We start from the raw sequence: 18,634 nt of genomic DNA, 5'->3' as shown, positions 1-18,634 counted from the left end.
TCCTTATAGCAATGTGAGAACGGACTAACACACAGGCATAAAAATGCAATAATTTTCTAGAAAGTCTATTGTCTGTGGTTTAAGACTCCTAATATATAGTTCATAAATTATGGAGAAGGGAGTGAAATCATTTATTGTTTTGTTATCTAAGCACTTTAACTAGTGCAACTGAACTTTTATTATGCCTACTAGGACAGAGAAGAAACTGGTCCACAATAGCTATGGTTTTGTGTCACAAAACTGTTTACTTTGAACCCCACTTTCAAATAATGATAGCTATTTTTATGAGTAAATCATGAAGTATTTCTCAAGAGCAATCAAGGGCTAGGCGCAATGGCTCAAGCCTGTAATCCTAGCATTTTGGGAGGTTGAGGCAGGACGATCCATTGAGCTCAGGAGTTCGAGACCAGCCTGGACAACATAGTGAGACCTTGTCTCAAAAAAAAAAATTAAAAAGAGCACTCAAAAATTATTTATGCAACAGATACAATTTTTGTTTCAAACTAGAGCTTAGATTTCTAGAAATTACAGCAAAACTAGATATGCCGACACTGCAAGTCAGTAAAAATTTGAAATTTTCTACAAAACTGAAGTTATAATATCATACCAGTTTCAAGCCTTCTTCCCAAGAGTGACTTATCTGTATCTCACTTTGTAGCTTCCTACAAAAAAGAAATCAAAACTGCAGTTTGCCTATCTGAAAGAAAAGATATAATTAAGTATACAAATTATCAGAATAGTAATTCAAAGTACAGTACTCACCATTCAGACATTGTTTCTCTATTTATTAAATCCATGGCTTCTTCCTGTAAAGGTAGGAAAATGAGAATAAACTGAATACCCAGTTCCTATGGTTTTATAAAATTTGATTTCATTTGGATGCACCATTATTTTTATTCACTAGGCTATAGAAGAACTAGAGAATAAATAAATCTCTAAACAAGTATCTGGTTCTCTGCCCTTTATTGCTTCACAAATTATCACACCAAAGATCTATTACTTATGCATTACAGTACATCAGATATGCAGGAACTGATTAGATGAAAAACTTTGTACTTTTCTTTATTCAAAAGCAAAAACATTAAGCATTCAAAATTCTACAGTTTTCCCTGAACTTTTTAAAGGTCTACTAGGACAGAGAAGAAACTAGTCCACAATAGCTATGGATGGCCATTAATACTATGATATTAATAAAAATTACAGTACACAGACAACAAATTAAATGTCTATCAGGGTAAGTTTGCTTAAGTAAATGATGAGACAAACATAATTTAAATCTAGTCATTGACATCAGAAAACAACTATTACATATTAAATGGGAGACAAATGGATCCTATTTATGTAAAATTGTAAGAGAGGTGCTCAGAAAGATGTTCACCAGAAACTTAACAGTGGTTATCAATGAGTAGTGAGATCTGGAGTAATGTGTTCTTTCTTCCTTTGTACATTGCTATATTATTTGACTTTTTATTAATATACAAGTATCATTTTCACATAGGTAGTTTTTTTTTTTAAATAACCCACCTACAGAAAGACATTCATGTTCATGGATTGGGACAATGTTTAGATGACAATTCCACCCAAAGTGATCAACAGATGCAATGCGCCCCTTACCAAAGTCCCAATCACATTTTTTACAGAAACAGAAAAACCCATCTGAAAATTCATATGGAATATTAAAGGACCCCAAATAGCCAAAGCAGTCTTTGAAAAGATGAACAAAGCTGGAGGATTCATACTTTCTGATTTCAAAACTTCCTACAAAACTACATAGTCAAAACAGTGTAGTTCTGGCATAAGAACAGATGCATACCAGCACTTTGTGAGGCCGAGGCAGGCGAATCACCTGAGGTTGGGAGTTCGAGACCAGTCTGGCCAACATGGTGAAACCTCTTCTCTACCAAAAATACAAAATGTAGCCAAGTGTGGTAGCATACACCTGTAATCCCAGCTACTCAGGAGGCTGAGGCACAAGAATTGCTTGAATCCTGGAGGCAAAGGTTGCAGTGAGCTGAAATTGCACTACTGTACTCCAGCCTGAATGACAGAGAGCAACACTCTGTCTCAAAAAAAAAAAAAAAAGAACATGCATATAGCAATGGAACAGAATAGAGCGCACAGAAATAAGCCTTCAAGCCGGGCGCGGTGGCTCACACCTGTAATCCCAGCACTTTGGGCGGCCGAGGTGGGCGGATCACGAGGTCAGGAGATTGAGACCATCCTGGCTAACACAGTGAAACCCCGTCTCTACTAAAAGTACAAAAAATTAGCTGGGCGTGGTGGCAGGGGCATGTAGTCCCAGCTACTCGGGAGGCTGAGGCAGGAGAATGGCGTGAACCTGGGAGGCGGAGCTTGCAGTGAGCCGAGATCACGCCACTGCACTCTAGCCTGGACGACAGAGCTAGACTCCATCTCAAAAAAAAAAAAAAAAGAAAAGAAATAAGCCTTTACATAATACATGATCAAATGGTTTTCAACAGTGATGCCAGGACCATTCAATGGGGAAAGGACAATCTTTTCAACAAATGATGTTTAGAAAACTGGAGCTCTACATGCAAAAGAATGAAGTTGAACCCTTTTTTTGTTACCCTATGTAGAAATTCACTCGAAATGAATTAAAGACTTTAACTTAAAAGACAAAACTCTAAATCTCTTAGAAGATAACATAAGGTTAAATCTTCATGACACTGGATTTCACAATGATTTCTTGGATATGACACCAAAGGCACAGGCAACAAGAGACAAAAAACAGATAAACTGGTCTTCATCAAAATTAAAAAACTTTTTTTTTTTTCTGAGATGGCGTGTCACTCTGTTGGCCAGGCTAGAGTGCAATGGTGTGATCTCGGCTCCTGCAACCTCTGCCTCCTGGGTTCAAGCGATTCTCCTGTCTCAGCCTCCTGAGTAGCTTGGATCACAGGCGCATGCCACCAGGCCCGGCTAATTTTTGTATTTTTAGTAGAGATGGGGTTTCACGTGTTGGTCAGGCTGGTCTTGAACTCCTGACCTTGTGATCCGCCCGTCTTAGCCTCCCAAAGTGCTGGGATTACAGGTGTGAGCCACGGCGCCCGGCCAAATTAATGCTTTTTTTTTTTTTGAGACGGAGTTTTGCTCCTGTTGCCCAGGCTGGAGTGCAATGGCGCAATCTCAGCTCACTGCAACCTCTGCCTCCCGGATTCAAGCAATTCTCCTGCCTCAGCCTCCTGAGCAGCTGGGATTACAGGCACCCACCACCACACCCAGCTAATTTTTGTATGTTTAGCAGAGATGGGGTTTCACCGTGTTGGCCAGGCTGGTTTCAAACTCCTGACCTCAGGTGATCCACCTGCCTCAGCCTCCCAAAGTGCTGGGATTACAGGTGTGAGCCACTGTACCCGGACTTTTTTTTGAGACAGAGTCTCGCTCTGTTGCCTAGGCTGGAATGCAGTGGCGCGATCTCGGCTCACTGCAAGCTCCACCTCCCAGGTTCACGCCATTCTCCCGATTCAGCCTCCTGAGTAGCTGGGACTACAGGTGCTCACCACCACGCCCAGCTAATTTTTTGTATTTTTAGTAGAGACGGGGTTTCACCATGTTAGACAGGATGGTCTCGATCTCCTGACCTCGTGATCCACCCACCTCCGCCTCCCAAAGTGCTAGGATTACAGGTGTGAGCCACCGCGCCTAGAGAAATTAAAAAAACTTTTGTGCATCAAATGACACTATCAAGAGAGTGAAAAGACAACTGGATAATTGGAGAAGATATCTGCAAATCATATATCTGAAAAGGAATGAATATCCAAAATATATACAGAACTCCTACAACACAGTGACAACAAAAACCAACCCAATTAAAATGAGTAAAGAGACTGAATGTTTCTCCAAAGAATACACACAAATGACCAAAAAGCACATGAAAAGATGCTCAACATCATTTGTCATTATGGAAATGCAAACCAAAACCACAATGAGATGCCACTTTACCCCCATTAGGATAGTTTTTTTTTTGTTGTTTTTATATATTTTTTGAGACAGGATCTCACTCTGTCACGCAGGCTGGAGTGCAGTGGTGCAATCTCAGCTCACTGAAACCTCTGCCTCCCAGGTTTAAGTGATTCTCATGTCTCAGCTTCCTAAGTAACTGGGATTTTATTTATTTATTTATTTATTTGTTTGGTTTTTTTTGGTGACAGAATCTCACTCTGTTGCCCAGGCTGGAGAGCAGTGACACGATCTCGGCTCAGTACAACCTCTGCCTCCCAGGTTCAAGCGATTCTCCTGCCTCAGACTCCCGAGTAGCTGGAATTACAGGTGCATGCCACCACACCCAGTTAATTTTTGCATTTTTAGTAGAGATGGGGTTTCACCATGTTGGCCAGCTGGTCTCAAACTCTTGACCTCAGATGATCTACCCACCTCGGCTTCCCAAAGTGCTGGGATTACAGGCGTGAGCCACTGCACCCAGCCAAATTTTTAAATTTTCTAAAAACATCGTTTCATCCTTATCTCATCCTTTTTTATATTTCTACTTTATATATATTCTATGATTCACATAATATAATAGCACAGTGGTATATGTCCAAAATGTATAAGTAAATGCAGTGTACCTATGTTGGAGGCATGTACTCAAACATTTTCTCCTGATGTGATGTGTGATCAAAAGAGTTTAAATATTTTTGTCTATAGTATAAATAATACATGTTTGGGGTAGTCCATAATAGAAGAGTGGTGTGAGTTGTGTGAAAGAATTAAAATTTGGCCACGCACAGTGGCTTATGCCTGTAATCCCAGCACTTTGGGAAGCCAAGGCAGGAGGAATCCTTGAGCTCACGAGTTCGAGATCAGCCTGGGTAACATAACAAGACCTCATCTCTACTAAAAGAAAAAAAAAAATTAGCCGGGCACATGTGGTACACATGTCAGTAGACCTAGCTACTCAGGAGGCTGAAGTGGGAGGATCTCTTGAGCCTGGGAGATTGAGGCTGCAGTGAGCCACAATTGTGCCACTGCACTCCAGCCTGGCAACAATATGAGACCCTGTCTCAATAAATAAATAAATACATAAATAAATATTTGACCTAGTCCTTCAAAGATGTATAAAATATGAACAAGCAGTGAGTAGAGGGAAGGGTATTCCAAGCAGAAGAACCCATATGAACAAAAGTTTAGGAGAGGGAAAAAAATACAACAGATTTGGAGATAGTGAGACTACCTTGGCTGAAACTGAGTTTGTGCTACAAAGTAATGACAGAGAAAACAGGAGAGGTAACACAGGGCCAGTTTTACAGTTTCTTAAATAATCAGTTTGAATTTAAAGAATTTGGGCAGAATCACGTCATTGTCAGGACCCCGGCTTTGGAGACAAACAGAACTGAGTCAAATCCCAGCTCTATAACCTACTACCTGTGCAGACTTAGGCAGGTGACGTCACCTGAGCGTCAGTTTCTTCATCCGTATGAAGATGACGATAAGAATGAGGATGATGAGGTGGCTGTACAGTTCTCATCACACTGCCTGGCAAACAGTTCAGTGCTTAACACATATTAGCTATTTTTATTATTATTCAATAGGTAATGGGAAGCCATTGTGACATTTTGTATGGGGGAAGAAAGTGAAAATGATGTTTTTTTTGTTTTTTCTTTTTTTTTTTTTTTTAATTGATCATTCTTGCGTGTTTCTCGCAGAGGGGGATTTGGCAGGGTCTCAGGACAATAGTGGAGGGAAGGTCAGCAGATAAACAAGTGAACAAAGGTCTCTGGTTTTCCTAGGCAGAGGACCCTGCGGCCTTCCGCAGTGTTTGCGTCCCTGGGTACTTGAGATTAGGGAGTGGTGATGACTCTTAACGAGCACGCTGCCTTCAAGCATCTGTTTAACAAAGCACATCTTGCACCGCCCTTAATCCATTCAACCCTGAGTGGACGCAGCACATGTTTCAGAGAGCACAGGGTTGGGGGTAAGGTCACAGATCTACAGGATCCCAAGGCAGAAGAATTTTTCTTAGTACAGAACAAGATGAAAAGTCTCCCATGTCTACCTCTTTCTACACAGACACGGCAACCATCCGATTTCTCAATCTTTTCCCCACCTTTCCCCGCTTTCTATTCCACAAAACCGCCATTGTCATCATGGCCCGTTCTCAATGAGCTGTTGGGTACACCTCGCAGACAGGGTGGTGGCCGGGCAGAGGGGCTCCTCACTTCCCAGTAGGGGCGGCTGGGCAGAGGCGCCCCTCACCTCCCGGACGGGGCGGCTGGCCGCATGGGGGGCTGACCCCCCACCTCCCTCCCGGATGGGGCGGCTGGCCGGGCAGAGGGGCTCCTCACTTCCCAGTAGGGGCGGCCGGGCAGAGGCGCCCCTCACCTCCCGGATGGGGTGGCTGGCCGGGCGGGGGGCTGACCCCCCACCTCCCTCCTGGATGGGGCGGCTGGCCGGGCAGAGGGGCTCCTCACTTCCCAGTAGGGGCGGCTGGGCAGAGGCGCCCCTCACCTCCCGGATGGGGCGGCTGGCCGGGTGGGGGGCTGACCCCCCCACCTCCCTCCCGGACGGGGCGGCTGGCCTGGCGGGGGCTGACCCCCACCTCCCTCACGGACGGGGTGGCTGCCGGGCGGAGACGCTCCTCACTTCCCAGACGGTGTGGCTGCCGGGCGGAGGGGCTCCTCACTTCTCAGACGGGGCGGCTGCCGGGCGGAGGGGCTCCTCACTTCTCAGACGGGGCGGCTGCCGGGCGGAGGGGCTCCTCACTTCTCAGACGGGGCGGCCGGGCAGAGACGCTCCTCACCTCCCAGACAGGGTTGCGGCCGGGCAGAGGCGCTCCTCACATCCCAGACGGGGTGGCGGGGCAGAGACGCTCCCCATATCTCAGACGATGGGCGGCCGGGCAGAGACGCTCCTCACTTCCTAGATGGGATGGCGGCCGGGAAGAGGCGCTCCTCACTTCCTAGATGGGATGGCGGCCGGGCAGAGACGCTCCTCACTTTCCAGACTGGGCAGCCAGGCAGAGGGGCTCCTCACCTCCCAGACGATGGGCGGCCAGGCAGAGACGCTCCTCACTTCCCAGACGGGGTGGCGGCCGGGCAGAGGCTGCAATCTCGGCACTTTGGGAGGGCAAGGCAGGCGGCTGGGAGGTGGAGGTTGTAGCGAGCCGAGATCACGCCACTGCACTCCAGCCTGGGCACCATTGAGCACTGAGTGAACCAGACTCCGTCTGCAATCCTCGCACCTCGGGAGGCCGAGGCTGGCAGATCACTCGCGGTTAGGAGCTGGAGACCAGCCCGGCCAACACCGCAAAACCCCGTCTCCACCAAAAAAATACGAAAACCAGTCAGGTGTGGCTGCGCGCGCCTGCAATCGCAGGCACTCGGCAGGCTGAGGCAGGAGAATCAGGCAGGGAGGTTGCAGTGAGCCGAGATGGCAGCAGTACAGTCCAGCTTCAGCTCGGCATCAGAGGGAGACGTGGAAAGAGAGGGAGAGGGAGACCGTGGGGAGAGGGGGGGGGGGGGGGGAGAGGGAGAGGGAGGAAAATGATGTTTTTTTTAAAAAAAAATTTGGCCAGGCACAGTGGCTCGTGCCTGTAATCCCAGCACTTTGGGAGGCCGAGGTGGGTGGATCACGAGGTCAGGAGATCGAGACCATCTTGGCTAACACAGTGAAACCCCGTCTCTACTAAAATTAGCTGGGCGTGGTGGCGGGTGCCTGTAGTCCCAGCTACACGGGAAGCTGAGGCAGGAGAATGGCGTGAACCCGGAAGGCAGAGGTTGCAGTGAGCCGAGATTGCGCCACTGCACTCCAGCCTGGGCGACAGAGCGAGACTCTGTTCCAAAAAAAAAAAAATTTATCTTGGTCTTCGTTGTGGAAGTTGGATAAACTGGGAGAAACAGAAAATCTACTGGGATATTATTTCAGTAATCTAGACCCATGGGACAGAAGAAGGAAGCAGCAGTGACAACAAAGAGGATATTGTCAAGGAAGAATTAGTAGGATTAGAAGCCTAATTGGATACAGTAGAAAAATAAGGAAGAACTGAAGATAAATCAAGAGCTTTGAGTCTTAAACCTGTGACTATTTTGATACCATACAATGAGGTATCAAATCGAGAGCTTTGAGTCCTAAAACTGTGACTATTTTGATACCATACAATGAGGTATCAAATCGAGAGCTTTGAGTCTTAAAACTGTGACTATTTTGATACCATACAATGAGGTACAGAAAATGAGGGAATTGGAAAAGGTAATTTAAGAAGATAATTAGTCTTTTAAAAACAATGGAACAACAGTAAATTCAGCAAAATGTAATTGTTAGTATAGTTCTTCAATTTAATATTATATAGATAGTCTCCTCTAGTGTGAAACTCAAAGTATTTTGTAGTTCATTCGGTCAACAAGTACAGAGCAGGTAGTTTTGTGAAACTGAGATAGAATTCTGCTTAATATTCCTCCCACTGAAAGTTGGAGCATTAGCTAAAATCAGCTATTGAAGGTTGTTAGGAGAAGAGTGTTGACTCTTTTTCATTTATGTCTTGCCTATTTCCAAAACGGATTTGAGATGGTTTATAATAAAATAAGATTGTTAAAATAAGTATAAAAGGTCAACAGCCATGCATTATAACTGTAAGAAGCAGAGTACAGTATACTAGAAACCTAGTTTAAGGAGAATTATTATACTTGGATGTTAAAGTTAGCTTTCCATTTTTCAGGATACATGGTAAAAATGGGAACTGTAAGTTACCAACTTTTGCTCTCCGAGGAGACTACATCTGAAAGATTTTAGTTACTGAGTGCCTGCACAGTACCCAATAAAGGCTTGTTGAAAGAATGAAACAATCTGTAAACTAAGATCAAATTTAAATTTTTTTTTTTGGAGAAGGAGTCTTACTTTGTCACACCAGCTGGAGTGAGTGCAGTGGTACAATCTCAGCTCACTGCAACCTCTGGCTCCCGGGTTCAAGCGATTCTCCTGCCTCAGCCTCCCGAGTAGCTGGGATTACAGGCATGCCTCACCAGGTCTGGCTAATTTTTATATTTTTAGTAGAGATGGGGTTTCTTCACGTTGGTCAGGCTGGTCTCGAACTCCTGACCTCAGGTGATCCACCCGCCTCGGCCTTCCAAAGTGCTGGGATTACAGGCGTGAGCCACCGTGCCCGGCCAGCAAATTAAAAAAAATTTTTTTAAAAGACGGAGTCTTCTTATGTTGCCCAGGCTGGTCTTGAACTCCTGGCCTCAAGTGATCCTCCTGCTTTGGCCTCTCAAGTCACTGGAATTACAGGCACGAACCACCACGCCCAGCTCAATTTCTTCTTATTGATTTTTACTTAAGACACTACAGAGAAAGTTAAGTTGTTACTGGGTGCCAATGACTCATATCCTGTTTAACAAATCAGGAATTAAATATAAAGCTATATAACAAAAAACTGTGAGCAGACTGTTACGGGTTGAATTGTGTCCCCTTAAATTCCTGTGTTGAAGTCCTAATCCCCAGTGCCTCAGGATGTGACCTTATTTAGAGACAGAATATATTCAGAAGCAAGCAGATTAGGATGAGGTCATTAGGGTGGGCCCTAATCCAATATGACCGCTGTCCTTCATGAAAAGGAGAAACTTGGAAACAAACACATGTACAGGGAGAACACTATGTGAACATGAAGATAGCCATCAACAAGCCAAGGGCAGAGGCCTGGAGCAGATCCTCCCTCACAGTTCTCAGAAGGAATCAACCCTACTGACACCTTTATCTCAGACTTCTAGCCCTAAGAAATGTGAAACAATATATTTCTGTTGTTTAAGCCGCCTAGTTTGTGATACTTTGCAATGGCAGCCTGAGCAAATATACAAACTGTTTCTGCATGGCACTAATTTATGTTTAGAGCTTTGGGAAACAGGGAACTACAGACTGAATGCATTCGGATCTTTTGGAATACAAGCTCAATTTTTATTAGGGGCCACACGTGGTGGCTCATGCCTGTAATGCCAGTACTTTGGGAGACTGAGGCAGGAGTACCACTTGAGGCCAGGATTTCAGGACCAGCCTGGGCACCACAGGGAGACGTCATCTCTCCAAAAATTTTAAAAAATGGCCAGGCGTAGTGGCTCATGCCTGTAATCCCAGCACTTTGGGATGCCGAGGCGGGTGGATCACCTGAGGTCAGGAGTTCTAGACCAGTCGGACCAATATGGTGAAACCCCGTCTCTACTAAAAATACAAAAGTTAGCCAGGTGTGGTGGGGGGTGCCTGTAGTCCCAGCTACTCGGGAGGCTGAGACAGGAGAATTGCTTGAACCCGGGAGGCGAAGGTTGCAGTGAGCCGAGATCATGCCACTGCACTCCAGCCTAGGCAACAGAGCGAGACTCCGTCTCAGAAATAAATAAATAAATTAAATTAAATAAAAAAAATTATCCAGGCATAGTGGTGTGCACCTGTAGTCCTAGCTAGTTGGGAGGCTGAGGCAAGAGGATCACTTTAGCCCAGAAGGTTGAGGCTGCAGTGAGCTATGATCATGCCACTACACTCCAGCCTGGGCAACAGAGCAAGAACCTGTCTGAAAAATAAATAAATAAAATAAAATTTTTATTAGAAAGGAAAATTACACAAAATAATTCCTATGTAGGAATAATAACTGTGTTTAGAAAATTAACTTCTAGCTTGATGTCTCAGTCTCTTTAATACTTAGAAAACAGCTAACAACAACAGTTGAGAAGAAATTGTCCATTACCTGCTTAATAGGAAAGGTGTAACATAAACCAAATATTGGCCCAGAACCTAACATTGACTTGGAGCTGTGTGTTCATTTAAAATTAAAAGCAAATTTCATCATACTATTTTACAGGAGGCCAGGCGCGGTGGCTCATGCCTGTAATCCCAGCACTTCGAGAGGCCAAGATGGGCGGATCACCTGAGGTCAGGAGTTTGAGACCAACATGGTGAAACCCCCTCTCTACCATGGCCAACATGATGAAAACCCCTCTCTACTTAAAAAAAAAAAAAATTAGCTGGGTGGGGTGGTGGGCGCCTGTAATCCCAGCTACTCGGGAGGCTGAGGCTACAGAATCGCTTGAACCGGGGAGGCAGACGTTGCAGTGAGCCGAGATCGTGCCACTGCACTCCAGCCTGGGCGACAGAGTAAGACTCCGTCTAAATAAATAAATAAATAAAAATTTAAAAAACTATTTAACAGGAAATAGAGGATAAAACAACATAGTAACACCACATGGAAGCAAAATCAGAATGTGGGACATTTTACAGGACAAATGGACTCCCTGGTTTCTTCAATAAATAAGAGGCATGGAACAAAAAACAGGCAGAAAATGCTGTTTTACAGCATGGTGCTGGTACCAAAACAGAGATATAGACCAATGGAACAGAACAGAGACCTCAGAAATAATACCACACATATACAACCATCTGCTCTTCAACAAACCTGACAAAAATAAGCAATGGGGAAAGGATTTCCTATTCAATAAATGGTGCTGGGAAAACTGGCTAGCCATATGCAGAAAACTGAAACTGGACCCCTTCCTTATACTTTATACAAAAATTAACTCAAGATGGATTAAAGATTTAAATGTAAAACCCAAAACCATAAAAACCCTAGAAGAAAACCTAGGCAATACCATTCAGGACATAGGCATGGGCAAAGACTTCATGATGAAAATGCCAAAAGCAATTCTAACAAAAGCAAAAATTGACAAATAGGATCTAATTAAACTAAAGAACTTCTGCACAGCAAAAGAAATTATCATCAGCGTGAACAGGCAACCTACAGCATAGGAGATAAGTTTTGCAATCTACCCATCTGACAAAGGTCTAATATCCAGAATCTACAAGGAACTGAAACAAGAAAAAACAAACAACCCCATCAAAAAGTGGGCAAAAGATATGAACAGACACTTCTCAAAAGAAGACATTTATGTGGCCAACAAACATACGAAAAAAAGCTCAACATCACTGATCATTAGAGAAATGCAAATCAAAACCACAGTGACATACCATCTCATGCCAGTCAGAATGGCGATGACTAAAAACTCAAGAAACAATAGATGCTGGCAAGGCTGTGGAGAAATAGGAACGCTTTTACATTGTTGGTGGGAATGTAAATTAGTTCAACCACTGTGGAAGACGGTGTGGCGATTCCTTAGGGATCTAGAACCAGAAATATCATTTGACCCAGAAATCCCATTACTGAGTATATACCCAAAGGAATATAATTCATTTTACTATAAAGACACATGCACACGCATGTTTACTGCAGTACTATTTACAATAGCAAAGACATGGAACCAACCTGAATGCCCATCAATGATAGACAGGATAAAGAAAATCTGGTACATATACACCATGGAATACTATGCAGTCATAAAAAGGAATGAGATCATGTCCTTTGCAGGGACATGAATGAAGCTGGAAGCCATCATCCTCAGCAAACTAACACAGGAACGGAAAACCAAACAATGCATGTCCTCACTCCTAAGTGGGAGTTGAACAATGAGAATACATGGACACAGGGAGGGGAACAACACACATCAGGGCCTGTTGCGGGGTGGGTGGTGAGGGGAGGGAACCTAGATGACAGATCAATAGGTGCAGCAAACCACCATGGAACACGTATACCTATGTGACAAACCTGCACATTCTGCCCATGTATCCTGGAACATAAATAAAATAAAATAAAAATGCTGTTTCAAATAAAAGAGATCTAAGAGATATATATCAACTAAATGTCATATTTGGATTGTGTTTGGATCAGTTTAAAAATGCATTTTTGAGAATTAGGAAAAATATAACATGGATTTAGATGACATTAAGGAATAAGGTAATTTGTTATGCATAATGATGGCATTGTGATTATGGAGAAAAAAAGTCCTTCTCATACCCATAAACTTGGGTAAAAAGATATGTCAGAAATTTACTTTAAAGCACTCTCTCCCACCCCTAAAAGAAAAGCAGATCGATGAAAAAGGATGTACAAAATGTGGATAATTGTTAAAGCTGGGTGTTAGGTACATGAAGATTCTATATTCCATGTTTTAAATTTTCCATTTAAAAAGATTTTTTTTAATGCAGTACTCTTGGCACTATGCATAATTACTTACAGTCATCCCTTGGTATATGTGGGGAATTGGTTCCAGCACCCCCCCACTGCAATACCAAAATCCACACATCCTCAAGTCCACAGTGGGCCTTCTGGAACCCGAGGATACAAAAAGTCACCCATACGTATAGGAGGGTTTCACATCACACGCCATTCAAATCCATGTTGTTCAAGTTTGGAGGTTCCTCAAAAAATGAAAAATAGAGTTACCATATGATCCAGCAATCTCACTCCAAGGTACATCACCCACCAAAAAGGAAATCAGCATATAGAAGAGATATCTACATTCCCATGTTTATTGCAGCACTGTTTACAATACCTAAGATTTGGAAGCAGCCTAAGTGTTCATCAACAGATGAATGGATAAAGAAAATGTGATACATATAAACAGTGGAGTACTATTCAGCCATAAAAAGAATGAGATCCAGGCTGGGCACGGTGGCTCACGCCTGTAATCCCAGAACTTTGGGAGGCTGAGGCAGGCAGGATCACCTGAGGTCAGGAGTTCGAGACCAGCCTGGGCAACATGGCGAAACCCTGTCTCTACAAAAAATACAAAAATTAGCCTGTCGTGGTGGCGTGGGCCTATAAACCTAGCTACTCAGGAGGCTGAGGCAGGAAAATCACTTGAACCTGGGAGGCAGAGGTTGCAGTGAGCTGAGATGGCGCCACTCTACTCCAGCCTGGGTGATAGAGCAAGACTGTCTCAAAAAAAAAAAAAAAAAAAAAAGGGATCCAGTCGTTTGCAGCAACATGGATGAAACTGGAGGTCATTATGTTAAGTGAAATAAGCCAGGCACAGAAAGACAAACATCGCATGTTCTAACTTATCTTCTTTTTTCTTTTTTTTGAGACGGAGTCTCTCTCTGTCACCCAGGCTGGAGTGCAGTGGCGCGATCTCGGCTCACTGCAACCTCCGCCTCCCAGGTTCAAGTGATTCTTTAGCCTCAGCCTCCTGAGTAGCTGAGATTACAGGCACCCACCACCACGCACAGGCACCCACCACGCACGGCTAATTTTTGTATTTTTGGTAGAGACGGGGTTTCACCATGTTGGCCAGACTGGTCTCGAACTCCTGACCTCAAGTGATCTGCCCACCTCAGCCTCCCAAAGTGCCGGGAATACAGGCGTGAGCCACTGCGCCCAGCCTCATGTTCTTGCTTATTTGTGGGAGGTAAAAATTAAAACACTTGAACTCATGGAGATAGAGATTAGAAGGATGGTTACCAGAGGCTGGGAAGGGTAAATGAGGGGTGGCGAGGAAGTGGGATGGTTAATGGGTACAAAAATATAGTTAGAAAGAACAAATAAGACTCAGTATTTGCTAGCACAACAGGGTGACTATAGTCAATAATAATTTAATTATACATTTAAAAATAACTAAAAGGATAATTGAATTGTTTGTAACACAAAGGATAAATGCTTGAAGGGATGGATACTCCATTTACCCTGATGTGATTATTACATGTTGCATACCTATATCAAAGTATCTCATGTACCCCATGGCACCCGTAAAAATTAAATTAATTACTTTTTAAAAACCCAGGTTGTTGAAGGGTCAGTTGTAATTCTTTTCATCCTCAAAACGATTCTATGAGATAGCCAATATTATTCCCCCCATTTTGAAAAATCAATGCCCTTATTAATGTTGTTAAAGTGAAAGTTCAGAAGGTAATGGGGAGAGAACCAGACATTTCTGTTTTGCACTTAAAAGGTTAAGTTTAATAGGGACAAAGAAGTCAGTCAAAGAATGCATGTAAAGAAATATGCAACTTATGCCAGGCACAGTGGCTCACCCCTGTAATCCCAGCACTTTGGGAGGCTGAGGCGAGCAGATCACTTGAGGTCAGGAGTTCGAGACCAGCCTGACCAACATGGTGAAACCCTATCTCTACTAAAAATACAAAAAAATTAGCCGGGTGTGGTGGCACGCACCTGTGATCCCAGCTACTTGGGAGGCTGAGGCAGGAGAATCCCTTGAACCCAGGAGGTGGAGATTGTAGTGAGCTGAGACAGCACCACTGCACTCCCACCTGGGTGACAGAGTGAGACTCTGTCTCAAAAACAAAGAAAAAAAAAAAGAAATATGCAACTTAAGATATCTATCAGACCATTAAACTGCTGAAAATAAGTCTTAATTTTCCATTCAATCAGTATCCAGACTGAAAATTAATGTTTTTCTCTTTTCCCATCTCATTCATTTTCTACTTATATTTCATTTTTAAATATTTATAATACATATTATGTTACTATGGAAATAAACTGCATTAAACTTATATTCCTAACCAGTGTAAATTAGGATTTATATCAAGCTTCACCAGCAAATAGCAACACATAACCCATTTTCAAATATTTGGTTTAATTTAGGAGAAGCAAAGAAACATATTGCACAGATAAACATGAGGTCACTTTACTCCTTTGAACTTGTTTCATTCCTTAAGAATTTCTAAAATAGCTACATACAAAGACAGGAGTAAAAGCAAGTTTTACCCACTAAAAAGTAAAAAAAACAGCCTGGCGCGGTGGCTCACGCCTGTAATCCCTGCAATTTGGGAGGCCGAGGTGGGCAGATCACCTGAGGTCAGGAGTTCAAGACCAGCCTGGCCAACATGATGAAACCCCGTCTCTACTAAAAATACAAAAATTAGCCGGGCGTGGTGGCAGGCGTCTGTAATCCCAGCTACATGGGAGGCTTAGGCAGGAGAATCGCTTGAACCTGGGAGGTGGAGGTTGCAGTGAACCAAGATGGAGCCACTGCACTCCAGTCTGGGCAACAGAGCGAAACTCTGTCTCAAAAAAAAAAAAAAAAAAAAAAGGAAAAAAACCATTTTTACCATACTTTCTTGCTAGTGGATAAGCTGACCTTAGGGAAGCCATGCCACAGGGGTGAAAGGGAGAGAGGGAAAAGAAGCAAGAGTTGGAGGACTAATAACTAGGATTACAAGATGGTATTATGGGCTTTGTGCACTGAAACAGGGAAAGGGGAGCTGGAAAATAATCCAGTAATCTGGGGCCAAATCTTGGCTCTGACATTCACCAACTCTGGAGATTGGGTAAATTGCTAAATTTCTCCCCTTTTTAGTTTCTGACCTTATAAAGTTGTTGTAAGATAAAATGAGACCACAAATGTAAAGTACCTGTTAGTACTAAGTGAATAATAAGTTAAGCCTCTCTTGGGGGAAAAAATGTCTGCTTGTAGCTGGGTCAAAGAAAAAAATACCACCTGTGGGGTAGTGGTGATTTGATCTTTTGAGTTCTGTGGCTAATCCTTGGATAATTAAAAGGTTGAATTCTGTATTATGCTTGTGCTATTAAGCATGCATGTGCACAGGAGTGCACAACCACCCACCCACCCACATACACCCTCCCAACCACATACACAAACACAAACACACAAACACAGAGACGTGCATGCGTGCACATGGGCACAAAATATAAACCAGTGAGGTACCATGTGTCCCTGAACTCAGATCACTAAGAACAAAACAATAGCATGAAGACCATTTTATCTGTCAAAAAAACTCATCTGAGGGTTAAAAAAATAATAACTACAGTTATTATGAAGCTGAAAATTAATTTTTATGTGTAGCATTCCACTTTCAGATCCCTGGAAGAAAGAAGCTAGACTCAAGGTATAAGAGTATGCAGTATTTCTAGAAATTATTAATTAATTAAAATAGTTAATAAGCCAAATAAAGTGCTTCTTAGTTTTGTTTTTTTTTTGAAGAAATCATTCCTAGAAATAAAAACTTAATATTACACGTGACCTCACTTAGAATTACTGAAACATAGGTATTTTCACAAAGAAAAATAAAATTTACTTTTTTAAATGAACAGCTGTCAGTTTGGAAAGTCTTCTTACCTGTTTGATTTGATGAAGGCGGCTGATGGAACCATGAAAGGGAGGAGGTGGCAACAACTGAAATTTAAAATATAGAAGTCAAGCTTGCTTTAATGTTTGTGATTAATTACATCTAAACATTAAGTCAATGTTGAATTACCTAAAATATTTATTTAGTGTCTTATGCACGCCAGCAACAGTATCAGTTAGGTTCAAAGTTAAAAAAAGATCCAACTGGATCTTGACTGAAAATTATACTAATCAAAAATCAACACTTTCCAAAACAGAACAAAATAACTGTTATCATAATAAATACAGAGCAGAACATCAATAGAGGATTTTGTTTGTCTCTACCTTTTCTTTCCTAAGGCACTAGATCTTAAAATTGCCTCATTTTTCTTGCCAGTTTTAGCCCATCATTAAAGCTTAGTGAGAGGTATTACCCAGAACAAAAAGCTGAAACAGTCATTGAATCAGTAGCTAGCTTGCCAAGCATACTGCCCAAAAATCATAAACAGAATAACTACATCAAATATCCTGGAATCTAGCTGGGAAACCAAACTTTCATAATATGAAATGACTTTAAGGTAATCACTTTCAAGTCATTTAGCACATTTTACTCTTGGTTGCTAAGATACTTCTTGTCTAGGTCCTTTCTCTTTTTCGGGGCTACTTTTTCCTTTTCAGTCTTTTCTCAAAGCTTATGAGGACCCACACAAGAGGGGAATGAAAGAATGGAGGGATTTAAAGCTAAGTGTGAAAATGAGGCTTGAAAATTACCTTCAGAATTCATCTGTAAACTCTTTCTGTACCGTGGTTATTTCTTAAAATGCCAGATAATGTGTTTACCATATCTTAGTTTCAAATTCTATCTTAAGAGCACATTGAGTTGTACATTCAAAATATTGAATGAGGCCGGGCGCGGTAGCTCATGCCTGTATTCCCAGCACTTTGGGAGGCCAAGGCAGGCAGATCACTTGAGGCCAGGAGTTCAAGACCAGCCTGGCCAACATGGTGAAACCCCATCTCTACTAAAAATACAAAAATTAGCCATGCGTGGTGGCATGTGCCTCTGATCCCAGCTACTTGGGATTTTTAAGAAAAATAAAAGACCTGGAGGCCAGGCACGGGAGGCTCATGCCTATTATCCCGGCACTTTGAGAGGATCACTTGAGGCCAGGAGTTCAAGACCAGCCTAAGCAAGATGGCAAAAACCCACCTCTACAAATATATATATATATATATATATATATATAGAGAGAGAGAGAGAGAGAGAGAGAGAGAGAGAGAGAGAGCACTGAGCTAGACTCTGAAGATCGAAAGATAAATAAGACATTTTCCTGTCCTTGAGCAAGTCAGAGTCTAAGTCTAGTTAGCGGAAACTAGGTCACAGCCAAATGGCAGAACAGAGTTACGATTTGGGTTCAAAGGACAGAGTTCAAAGGACAGAGAACTCTGTGTGGGTCTTGGAGAAGTCTTCATAGAGGAGTAGCAACTCATTAGATAGAGAAGAGGAGGGAGGACATTTCAAGGAGTGAGAGGAAACACTCAGGCAGAGAGGAATGTTCAGGGAACAGTAAGGTTCAGGGTGGCTGAAACTTAGTACCTGCGAGGGTACAACAGGAAACAAATTTAGGGAAATTAGGCTAAAACCAGATTGTAGTTTTTGGACTTTAGCCTTTGAGCACAATAGGAAACCCAGAGCATAGATTCCTCTGAGTTCTTAAACCTCA

The 18,634-nt window shown here is 42.8% G+C and overlaps 1 protein-coding gene across 5 annotated transcripts in view; it reads right to left on the bottom strand.

Moving 5' to 3' along the window:
• The window catches only part of PABIR3 (PABIR family member 3), a 59,729-nt gene that overhangs the window by 8,630 nt on the left and 32,465 nt on the right, over positions 1-18,634 (bottom strand). For 4 of the 5 annotated variants that reach the window (XR_004668932.2, XM_008967183.5, XM_008967186.5 and 1 more), the window contains exons 5-7: positions 16,923-16,979; positions 763-806; positions 608-662 (exon numbers count right to left, since the gene is read on the bottom strand). Coding sequence is in view for 4 of the 5 variants with exons in the window: in XM_008967183.5 (XP_008965431.1) it covers positions 608-662; positions 763-806; positions 16,923-16,979 (156 nt within the window). In the remaining variant the exon portion in view is untranslated. Of the gene's footprint in view, positions 1-607; positions 663-761; positions 13,246-16,922; positions 16,980-18,634 lie in introns of those variants that run through there. The other variant, XM_034950584.3, reaches the window with a different exon arrangement.

The sequence above is a fragment of the Pan paniscus genome, chromosome X (assembly GCF_029289425.2).
Source record: "Pan paniscus chromosome X, NHGRI_mPanPan1-v2.0_pri, whole genome shotgun sequence".
NCBI classification, from domain to species: Eukaryota; Metazoa; Chordata; class Mammalia; order Primates; family Hominidae; genus Pan; species Pan paniscus.
Note: the sequence above shows the minus strand (reverse complement) of the source record. Positions and strands in the feature narration are given on the sequence as shown.